Raw genomic sequence first — 12,485 nt, forward strand, 5'->3', positions numbered from 1 at the left:
ATACCCCCAAAATAAGTGATGGCAGACAGGGAGAGGCATGCAAGGACCCCAACATAGCAGCTATTCCTGATAGATAACAATTCCAGATTTCTCCCTGTTTTCCATTGGATAAAAAAGAGACACAAATAGAGCCCCAATAGGGCCCCGATTCCTGGAACTATGTTCATCTGCTTCCTTATTTTTTAAGGGGAATTACTAGTTTAGCCATTAAGTACATTTACCAGTGACAGGAATAATTGGAGAAAAAAACAAAACAAAACACTATTTACACTGTTACATTAATTGAATGCTTCTGATCAGATTGTGTATTTCACTTAAATTTGTGGATAACACTTTTCTTAAAAATGTATTCCTAAGATTTTCATAAATCATATATAAATGAGCTATAAATAGGGTTATAAATATATGTAACTATTTACAGCTAAATCAGGGTTAGTGTTAGAGGTATATGTTAGATCATATATGTAACTAATATATGTACAAATATTTCAGTAAATGCAATAATCATTTATATGTGGTTACCTTTGTGTAAATAGTTAACATTCATCTATAAATATATTTGTAGCTACTTTACAAACATCTATAAGTTTAGGAATGATAATCTGAGTATTTAATAATACCTTGTAAGTCATTTGTTAAGAAACATTATCATAAAGTGTTGTCTAAGTGTGCATAAACTGAAAGAATAGTTGTAGTGTTATTGATAAGGTTTTTGTCGAATTGATCCAGAGATCTACAGCCAAGTATTTTAACAGTGATTTGATGTTTGGCTGTTTTGCTGACTTATCAATCGCTTCTCAGTGAAATAAAGATGTTTAGTGAAAGAATCTGTATGAGGCGAGGGTGAAACGATCTCAAGATGTAGTTTCAGTGCTATTCTAAGAGATTCAGAGTGAGTCCCTATTCCCAGATAAAACCACAAGCTTTATGACCGACTGAAAGAACACAGCAGAGAAACAGCTTTTATCCAAACAGCAATCAAACACAATCCACTGGGTTAACACCAAGGCCTTACCTTTCTCTACTGATGCTGTGGACCGAGTGATGGAGAGAACAGCACACCACAGTATTTATCTCAAGCTGCCTTTGTCCCTCCTATCTATCTCAGGGAGACTTAAATAGACACACACACACACACACACACACACCCATGCCAAAAGAGGGAGTGGTCTGAGTATCACAGTGATTTTGATGTTATTTGATGTTGTCCAGTTGTGCTGGCACGGCCTCTGCTTCTTCATGAGCAATCGGCTAAACAACAGCCTCAACTTTCACTTCAATACTTCAACAGTCAGCTGATGATTTGTTTTTCTACTTGACACGAGGAAAGTGGCTGCTGCAGGATCTTACCCTGCACCAGCCCTGGCTGGAAAACTTTGAGTAAACCACAGACCCCCATTTCAAATGATTTTGCACTGTTGGTATCCTTATATAATGAGATACTTTGGTTTGGGTTAAGTATTAAATGCTTCTGAGAGGCATCTGAATACTGCAGGAGATGAACACTGCAGTGTTACAAACATCCACTGTATGAAACCTATTCACCCACACACTTTGTCTTTTTTCTAAAGAATGAATGAATGAATATACTGATTTTTTTTTTTTTTTTTTTTTTAATAGTCGAAGTAGACTTTGCCCTTGAAAGAATATTTGAGACAAAATGAGACAAAATACAGAGAACATTGGAAATGGTATTTTTTTTTCCCACAAAAAACCAAAACCAAAATGAAAGCATGACCCAAAAACCACAACACAAACCAAACTGTGGATTCATTGAACTGTTACATCTCCAATATGTATATATAGCTGTATGTGTTGCTAATTTTCAAGTATTTTTTTTAACTGTTTCTGTGCCATACCTGAATACTGACAAATCATGGTGAGATTACAGTGGGATGGCCTCTAATGAACTATAGTGAAAAATTAGTGATTCCTCATTTTGCTGGGGACCCTCTGGAAGCCCCTCAAGGACCCCTGGAGGTCCCAGGACCCCACTATGAAAACCACTGACCTGACAGACAGCAGCCATGTGTGTGTGGAAAGTGAAATGACACCTCTTTTCCACACGGGTCAAAACTTCACGTCCACTTGGCCAGTGCTCTAACTCATACCACAGCTGAGAGACAGGACCTGTTACTGTCCATGGTTTTCTTACATTGTCTTTGGCCAGTGAGTGAGCGTGGTGCTGGACATGTGCTCTGCCCCACCACACCACCACACCCCCCCACCCTCTGGAGGCTGCAGGGCCCCCTTGGTCTGATTAGGATAATAGCTGCAGACAATGCTAAGCCATGGCTTGAAGGCAGGAATCCAGTGTCCGCTATAAGACGGCTAAGGCCTGCCGACTAAACATAGCCAAACTGCAGCGCCATATGATGCTGCCACTCTTTGATATTAAGTCCCAACTTACGTACGTCCGAGCCGAGCGTGTGCATTTGAGTTTATGCGCCTGTGTCTGTCTGCGTGAACAAGGACCAGTGTGTTTCATTCACTTTCACAAGGACAATAAATCCCCTAAATCGCTCATTGAAATCACTCGCGTCTGGCTTGTGTTTGTGTTAGAGATTCAGCTCCCTCTGGCCTGTACAGTAGTGACATCACTGTGGAGGTCCAGCCTGACCTTGGGCGTGCACATGGCAACACTTGCCAACAAGACACCAATAAGTGGAACACATTTTTGTTTTATTTAGAGTTCTCCATTTGGCGTGAATGGAAAAGTTGTCTCCGGAGAGATGGATCATTTCCATTCACTGCAGGCAGGCTCAGCTCTGTTCTATACAGCACAGAGGGCACAAAATATTTCTCTGGCCATAAAAATAGACTGACCCAGTGAACTCGGCCTTATTTCAGACTTTGTTTTAATTGACTGTCATTGTTTTTAACTGTATTGTAACCATCTGTTTATTACCTTTGTATTGATTTATTCTATTTTATATTTTCCTCCATAGCATGTGTAGCACTCTTTATTTTAACTTTCAGCTGTCACACATTTTTGTTTTTTTTCCTCACATTTCACACCATTGTAAATGACAATACCCCCTCAGTGGGTTTTGGAGGTAAAATAAAGGTTGAACGAACAAAGATGCCACGTTAACGTGAATTGAAGTGCCACGGAAGTTTTGATAACACATTTAAAGTCTCACTCCAGTCAAAATGTGTTTTTCTTTCATGTTTATGTCATGTAAAAAAAAAAAAAAGTTTGTCACTAGAGGCGTTTTCATGCTCCTCTACTGAGGGTGGTGGTGACCGTGCACTTCCATATGATCTGAGATTCAGACGGACCCCAGACTGACACAAAATGGCTGCTTCACATGACCAGCATTAGTGTAACTAAGAGATTCAGTGAAGAGCATCATTTTTTCCGTGGTTAGATTATGAAATATGGTACCATTTTCTTTAGCGCTGCAGGACTTCTGCATTCTGACTATTTGCATATTCATAGGTCTGTGCATTTTTAACGATTGCAACATTTAGAGCTACATTTAAGATGCAAAGCGATGTTTTTTCACAGAAAAAAATTGAAATATGTGCTACTGATGAACAGAGATTATTTTTTTTTTAGAGTTTTTTAGGGGCTAATAAATGAGTGAAATTTAATTTACTGTGTATGTTTTTGAGCTCAATGTAAGTCAGTATTCTGACATTCAGGTTGACCTGGAGCTCTGCTGTAAAGCACATTTCCTGTTTCTCTGTTTGTCATGTGTATTGTGTTCACCAAACAACTCTCCCATGTCTGGGGAGTCCTGCTGGCTCACTCGGTTAGAGCACGTACCGCATATCAACAGTAAGTCTCCACACCAGTCACGCTACTATCAGTATTGAACAAAAAAGAAATGCCACAAAAGAAAAATATTTTAAAACTCAAAAACATAGTTCTCACTAAAATATGAAGAAGTCACAAACATGACTCAAGGACATAGCAGCTTCATTTTGTTCACACTGACTGCTGAAATTCAAAATATAACAGTCTGAATGGGAAAGAAGATCCGGTTCACTGCATTAGTCTCTGGGTCACCAGACCTTTGGCTATTTTGCATAGTCCACCTTTGATCTTTTAGCCTCACTGCAAATACAAAAGAGGAAATGAGAAGAAAATGAGAGCAGCCTTGTGGATAGAATAAAAAACAACTTCTTTAATTATTGTACAATCAGGTGACACTGCAATAACGCTCAATATGACGCAGAGTACACTGAGCAGAGAATGGAACATGATTTGAAAGCCGATAATATGGTTTCACATCTGAGAGGAGGATGTTAAAGGGGTGGTTTCCTTATTACAAAGCCACTGGAAATGGTTTTTGTTAAGAAGTGTACGCACCTTGTAGCGCACATGTGTGATTTGATGGTCCTGGCTGTAACAAATGACTATTATCATCATTACTGCATGACAGTATGACAATTCATTCTTCAATGAGACAAGCCAAACGTTTCAATTCATAGTTGCAAACACAGTGGACCAGAAATAACACGTTATAACCCATATGAAGGTTCACACTGCAAAAAAAAAAAAAGCAATCTTAGCAGTTACATCTTGCGATCTGATTTTTTTTTTTTTAAGTGCGGGGGAAAAAGCAACCAAGTTTTAGAAATTTTCTTCAAACCTTTTCATTTAGATCAAAATTAATAAATAAGGTAAAACAGAGTTCATATCATTGTTGAATGGCTCGACCAGTCAGCTTACAATAGCAATAGCTAATACTTGCATAGCACAACATCAAGTGCTTTGTAAATATTAACAATTAAAGGAAAACGTGACTCTTTTTGAAAAATGTGATATTTCACTTGGTCCTATCTTCCTCTAATTAAGAGCTGGATTATGGTTCGATGAGAAAGCGACATCTGTAAAGTGATGTTAAACCCTCTTTCAGTGGATTAAGGCGGTTATTTTTCAGAATGTTAGCTGGGGGGAAGTCCAGCTCAATGGCAGGAGGCTAACAGTTAGCATTTGGAGCATCCAGCCAGTATCCAGCACTCAGTAACAATGAGAGGGAGATAGAAACACCACTGTCCTACAGAACAACTGGGGGGTGAAATAATATCACATTTTTCAAAAGAGGTGAACTCTCCCTTTAACGACATTACTGCAGGCTTCATTCATACCCAAAGTTCATAAAGCCTACTCAGCAAAATTCAGAAACTCAACAGAAACAAATGGACAATACTATTACAGTATAATATGAGCAATAAAAAGTTATCAGTTAAACACAAACGTGTAAAAGTGAGTTTTCAACTGTGCCCTCAACATATACAGAGTTTTCTAAATGTATTTCATTTCTCTCTCTCTTTCTTTTTTTACATTCATGTAATAGTTTCAGTTTCATGTAGATTGAGCAGTGGAGCACTGCAGAGAAACAACACAGGGTTCCTACACAGCTTTCATTTTTCACTTCCCCGACACCTTCGTTTCTTGCCATGTAAAACTATAGACACACACACACACACACACACACAACCTGTAACACCACAGAGACCACAGAGTGATTCGGATCATATGGATGACACAACATTATTCCATACATCTCCAAACATCCCAGACCTGTGTAGGAACCCTGAGTACAACACTGGATGGCTTTTAAAGAGGTTCAGTGAAAATGACTGGAGCAGTATATTTGTGGAAAATGCCTGCAGCCTGATTATCGCTCCTCCTCAGATTGTAGTCAAGTTCTACGACCTAAAACTAATGACAAGTTTGATCTTTCACTGAAACCGTGATTGACAGATGATTGCTACTTTGCATGAAGGATGTGTTTGTTAAAAGCACCTTTTGTCAGAGCACACATTTATGAACATACAGCGCACAGGCAATCTCTCTCTCTCTCTCTCTCTCTCTTTCGCACACATGGACACACAAATGCACACAAACACAGACCATGAAGTGCAGCTGAAGGAGGGATTAATACTGCTGCAGTAGGGTGTAAACACAACACAGTTGTTTAACAATAAAAAATGTCTGAGTAACAGAAGAATTCACAAACAGCGGCTGTATAGATTTCCTCTATGAAATAAAATAATAAAAAAAAAGTAATAAACAAATCTTTGCTGCTGAAAAGCAAAAACAAGCATGCATCGAGTGGTTTTCCTATGGTTTTACAAGCATGTCAGGGCAACATGCCAGTCAGATATTTTCAAGGATAAAATATAAAAATAGAATACCATAATTAACTATACCAAAGTCTGCATTTACACACAGAAAGAGACAACAGAGGTCGTTCATCTGTTAAGCACTTTGTAAATACACTCCTAACAATGACGGGCTGTTTTCAGCACATCGGTGGGGTTTGCAGCAACACATCTAGAGTGACTTGTCAACACACTGGCAGCATATAGTAACACAGGTTATCACAGGTTTTATCGGAAAATAACACAGATGTATGTCGTCCTTACCTACACACACCAACACTACAGCATGACTAGCCCAGTAAGGCTCATATTTTTGGATAGATAATCTCATATGAAATAGATGAGGATCATTTTTTTAGTCATGATTCTGATCAAAACATCTGTTATTTTTTAGTTCCTACCACAAATAAGTTGGTAGACCCAATGCAGCCAGAAGCAGAGGACAACTCTGTAAAAGGACTACACCGGCTTTTTCCCCATTTGTCACCTCATCTATTGTTATACATACATTCTCTCACTGGACTAACTTCTAGACAATGAAATAAAAATTGAAATTCAATTAAAATATTCCCCATTTTTCTGAGGAACGCCCTTCAAGGACCCCTGGAGGTCCCTAGACCCCAAAGTTGAAAATCATTGAACTAGAGACTAGAGTGGATACCTGACCCGAGCCCGTCAGTGTGGGTCAGGCAAGGTTTGGACAAAAATTTAGAAATTATATTCGGGTTCGGTCATGTTGGTGTTGAAAAATCATGGACCTACTGTCTGTTCTGGGCAACTTCCTCTATAGTGCTGGAGTTTACAAGACGACACTGAAGGCAACATATCGGTAAAAGTAACCTAGCGATGAAGGACAAGCAAAATCTTGGGCTTGGGTCGGGTTCAGACACGAAAAGAAGAATGCCTGTCAGGCTGGTGTCGGGCTCGGTTACTGTGCTCTCATCTTGGGTCAGCTTCAGACAAAATCCACACTCTGCCAGCGACCCATAAATGATTTTGGCTCCAGTGTCATACACTCTTGCCAGACTCTCAAAACATTGGTGTAGTCCTCTCTTTGCTATCTATTTGCTCTCCCAAGATTTCCATTGAGAGAATGTATGAATTTGCACGGTGCCCTTGCTGTGCAGAAAATGACATCATTTTTAAGAGTGTATCTGCTACCAAAGTTTTTTTTTTTTTTTTGTGGTTGTTGTTTCAGGAAATACTGTTGACTCCTGTAACCAAGGCAAGGCCTTTTCACTGAATGGAATGCAAGAATGTTTGGAGTCAAACACAAAAGAAACATTCTACTTTTAAGAAGACACATCTGGAAAAGAAATACTAGACTCCCAAAGTGACGAATGTTAAGAGGTTGTAGGCTTTGGACAGTGGTTTTACTCCAATTAGGTGTCCAACAAAGTCGCTGTTAGCCAGGGAAGACTTTGACTTGTCATATAGTATTGCACATTTTAGAAAAAACGTAAGTTCTACAGTGTTTTATAGCTCCTGTTCAAACTGCTGCTGTCGGTATGAAAACCTAATATGTTCAAAAAGTCACATTCTGCCAGACTGCCTAAATGGCGCGGCCAAGAACTCTGAATGTCCCTATCTGAGCCTGCTCCTTCACCCGGGAGTGATAGCCACTGTTGAAATGCACATGCGCCAAAAACCAGGTGAAGCACGAGCCAACTGGTTTGCCAACTGCTAAGACAACAGGACATGCAAGCGGTAAGATCACAGAACTTGAATGGAGTAGAAAGGACATTGATTTGTTTGCGTTTGGTACAGAATATTAAGACTCGTTTTCTGGTTGATGATTACACATCATGGTGAGCTGTAGAGATATTGAAGGTCCCATATTACAGGAATTTACCTGTTCCCCTTTTTAAATGCATTTCTGATTTAAACATTGTTAAATGTTTGATTTGAGGGATTAAAGTTAGTTTTTTTTTTTTTTTCCCCCTGGTCAGTTTTAGACTTAAATCAGGCCAGACTGCAGTGTTTGAAATAGAAAGCCTCCACTCAGCAGGTTTACCTCATTTGAAATAAAGGGGCTGCTGTGCTCGGCCAGTCAGGGTCCAGTATTGTGAGGACTTAATCTTCCCATTCATTCAGCTTAGCTAATTCATCTTTAAACTCTTCTGATCCTGAGCCTGAGTAGATTTGAAAACTAAATCATGGAACCTGATTAACATGGGACCTTTAAACTTCGTCAGCACACGCATGACACACCAACTGTGGCGTGAGAAGGTGCAAGGTCTGTCGTCCGATGGCAGCAAAACACAGTGCAGTGAAACAACAAGAAATGTTTCCCATTTTCTAGCAAGGTCAAATCTAAATAAACATTCATATTTTCCAACCTGCATTCTGACCACAAGAAAAAGAAAAAAAAAGAACTCCAAATAAAGACTGCAGAAACACAGAGTCCAAAATCTGAAGAGGTCATGAATTCACTTTCAAAGAGTGCAATCAAGCCGTCTTCCTCTGTCCCGCACTGTGCTGTCAGGAGACGTTAGAGAGCACAGATTCCCAACCCTTCCCGGTGCTTCTGGGTGTTTCCACAAGGATCAATCTAAGCAGGCTGATGTATACATAAACTACTATGTAACATATTTCATTACGATATTCTTAAGATTTACATAAACTTTGTCAACATCAGACAATTTGATCCTCGAAGATTTAGTTTTTGGAAGCAAGGGCTTGAATAATATTCAGAAATGTGTTTTACCTTTTTTTTTTTTTTTTTTTCAAACCGTACTTATTTATAATTTTTGAACTTGTGAATTGAGTTCCAATTTCTAAATCTTCAGAGCTATTGTGAAATTTCAGCGATTATAGAAAGGTTATAGAAAATACACAAACACAAAACACAAAATACAAGTTACTGAAAGATATACTTGACCTCATCAAGTGGGACAAGCCCAGTGATTCAGTAGGCTTTGGTAGAAAATAAAACTGTGACATTTTTCCCCTTTTGGGTTTCTGTCCCATCAAATGGTTCAGTCCTCAAGCTACGCTCTTCTGCCACGCTTACCCAGGGCATTTAAAGTCTTTAGCATGGAGACTTCCATTTCCTTTCCAACAAGCATTATTGCAATATTAATTAGAACGCTGCATCTGCCAGGATCAGAAAATGATGCTGAATTGATGGCTGTGAGAAAACAAAAGAGAGAAAAGTCAGAAAGTTAAGAGGCAGTTTTAGCTGTATGAAAAAGCACACGGACTTTTTTTAAGCATTTCAGCTGAAAAAATAAAAAATAAAAAAAACTTTAAAAAATGGAGTGTCCGCTGCCAGTCATAGCTGATCTGGAAAGATGATGAGAGACTGCGAAACGAGTTGACATTTGGGGGTCATTCCTTCTTTTCATTCCTTTTTTTATGGTTCTCTGTATATGTATTCTTCCTTTGAAATGGGAGTTAAGACTCATTCCTCTGATGGCATTCACAGCAGCGTCTCTGCAGCAGAAACAAAGGTGTGCAGAGTTCTTCCATGCTGTGGGAAGTTTTGCTGCGCAAAAGCCAGGCAGACCAGAGAAGATGAAGAAGAGGAGGTGCAAAGGGAGACGGCAGAGGCGAGGCTCCGCCTACAACAGCGTACACCTGAAGAAACTGCTCTTCTTGGACCGGCTCTCTGTGATTTTGACTGGTCCACCACCTCCTGAGGCACTGTTGTCATTCTGGAGCAAACACAAACACACAGACCCCTTCACTCCCACAGCTCATATGACAAGGCAACGAAATCTTAAAGAAGCACAAGAGGTACCAAGGCAACTTTTCTTTGTGACAAAATATTACAAAAAGACTTTACTCCCAGATACAAGCATGTTAGACAAAACACATTAGAGGTTTAACTCTTCTAGAATGGACTAATCAGCGAATAAATACAATAGAATAGAACAGAGCAGAATAGAATAGTCTTCTGTTTTGCAAAACCACTCAGAAAACATCAGCAAATAAACAACAAATAAAAACATGACATAAAATAAGATAAAATACAGAACATGAAAGCAATAGACAAACTAAGATAAAATACATATATGAGATGTATTACTGAGAACTACCTCTAATCTAATTAGCTACATTATTCCTCTACATTAAGAAATTCTGACTTTACTGGCTGGGGAAGTTACAAGCCATGATAAGCTGTGACAGAGAGATGTTACATATTTCAATTCCTCCTGTCAGTGACCAATTTAAGTCATAAATTATTCATTACCCCTAATTTTCTATATGGCGTACAGAGAACTTGCTCTGCCAGAAAATTTGTCTTGAATATCGTAGAAACATCAAGAAGGAAAGCAAACACAGTAACAAAAATGTAATGCATACATATACATGTCAGATTTTACATATTATAATGAAACAAATAAGTTTGTCATGCAATCTGACAAATGCTGTGTTAGTGGCACTGCAGCTGTCAGGACATACACACCGAAGCTTACATGTGATTCGCTGCCGACAGGCAAATTGGAGTTACTGGTGCTATGAACACACAGGACGTGTTTAATTTTTAATGAAGAAACTCACCATTTTTCTGTTGAGTCTTGTCATGATGTCTCTTCCAAGTGTGAAAAAGGCCTCTTCCACATTAAGGCTGGATTTTGCACTGGTCTCCAGGAACTTAATCCCATAATCTATTGCCAACTGTACGGAGAAAAGACAAGTTGCAAAATGAAATGAACTAAGAATAAAAGGAACCACTGTGACAGACCTACGCTGAAGAGTAATGTCTCAAGGACCAAATACACTTAAAAACTGGGGAATCAATAAAAGGCCAGTGTTGCAGGGGCGGGGGGGATCTTGCAGAGCGACCAGTCAAGAGAGTTAAACATGGGTGTAACGCATGCTCATCTTTATTGTCTTGTTAAACATATGCGCTGCAGCATTGTGTATAGTCTCACATAAGGCTACCTGTGCATGAGTTTTTCAGAATCTGCTCGAGAGAGAAATGGCTGACCTCTGAAAATATTCTTTAGGTGAAAAAGTAGCTTTGTTTCATTTCTGATGTGTGCTTCAGGGTTGAAAGCCACACCAACGTTTCTTGCATTGGGTTTGATATTAAACTTCAAAATTCCTATCTTAGAGCACACATTCTCATTCTTAAAAAACCTTGTTCTTGTTCTTGTTCAGCGGCAGAAGGTTTTGTGACATGGAGCTGATGTGCTAAACACACTGAACCAGACTGTCAACACGGCTGAGCTCATTAGGAGACAGCTTTGTGTCATCAGCATATAAAGTCAACAGACCTTTTCTCCTCTCTCCCTGGACACTTGTCGCTTGTCGTTCATGTCACACTTGTTGCCAAGGATCATTCTCTCCACGTCCGAGGATGCATGCTGGGAAAACACAAATAGGTGAATGGGAATGTTGATGTTGTTTAGGAAGCTCTTATGTGTTTCTCTGGCATTTTGCAGTTGAATCATTACCTTATAATCCTAGGATCATAAGGAATAATAGTTCCATGTACTGTTGGGGCATTAGGACCTCTGATTTTGACCTCCTTGCTGTTGGGTGCTTGTTGGTAATCTAAGAATTGAGCTTCTATATAGGCCTCTATTGGGCCTTTTCAACCAACAGAACTGGTTCCATTACGGTTTGTGGTTTAAGTTAGTTTTGATTGGCTCTGAATAGTTCAACATAAATTAGCACAGAGCCCAAAAAGATTGGCTCCTAGCCTGGACCAAAAAACGGTTGAACTTGGACATGGTGGAACATAGTGCATAGGTCTGCTAAATAAACAAAAGTATTACCTTCAAGTATTTACTGAATTTCTGAAAAGGTGGAAGGGAGTACAAGAAAAAGCAAATTGTATCTCAAATTATATAAAATCATATCTCGGCTGTTGCCCAGCCATTTTCAACAAAAGACCTACTGAAGAGTGGCACTAGATGGTGAATTATGGGGAAATCCTGGACAGCATGCTGGTTCATAGAGCAAACCAGCAGACAGGGGGCTGAACTCAGCCACTGCAATGCTGGAATCACCCCTGGTGACCCCTCAGTCGTAATGGTTCAACTTTTAACTAGTGCAAACGCAGGCCAGTTTGCTAGTTAGCACCTTGCTTCCAGTAGTCTTGAAAAAACTGGTTCAAGAACCAGAACTACTTTGACCAAAATGATGTAGGCCTATACATGAAGTCCCTCCGGACAAGAGTGTAACCTTTCATATGATATAAAATGAAGGCAATTCTCTCTCATTTGGTAAAAAGAGTTACATGAATATAAACTACACAACACATGCACACAGCATAATGATGTTAGTAGAGAAAAAAGGTCCCACAAGAAATGTTTGTCTCAGCATGCAACAAACTCATTTTTTTTCTAAGCAGCACTTACATCTATCCACAACATATAACTGCTGCAGAAGAACAGTAACCACTTAGAACC

The 12,485-nt window shown here is 39.3% G+C and overlaps 1 protein-coding gene across 2 annotated transcripts in view; it reads right to left on the minus strand.

The window, feature by feature from the left end:
• The window catches only part of rab8b (RAB8B, member RAS oncogene family), a 38,566-nt gene that overhangs the window by 9,301 nt on the left and 16,780 nt on the right, over positions 1–12,485 (minus strand). Inside the window, exons 5-8 of one of the 2 annotated variants that reach the window (XR_003927767.1) lie at positions 11,346–11,435; positions 10,627–10,743; positions 9,324–9,776; positions 9,115–9,117 (exon numbers count right to left, since the gene is read on the minus strand). Coding sequence is in view for 1 of the 2 variants with exons in the window: in XM_030044484.1 (XP_029900344.1) it covers positions 9,684–9,776; positions 10,627–10,743; positions 11,346–11,435 (300 nt within the window). In the remaining variant the exon portion in view is untranslated. Of the gene's footprint in view, positions 1–4,113; positions 9,777–10,626; positions 10,744–11,345; positions 11,436–12,485 lie in introns of those variants that run through there. The other variant, XM_030044484.1, reaches the window with a different exon arrangement.

The sequence above is a fragment of the Myripristis murdjan genome, chromosome 3 (genome assembly GCF_902150065.1).
Source record: "Myripristis murdjan chromosome 3, fMyrMur1.1, whole genome shotgun sequence".
In the NCBI taxonomy this organism is placed as follows: Eukaryota; Metazoa; Chordata; class Actinopteri; order Holocentriformes; family Holocentridae; genus Myripristis; species Myripristis murdjan.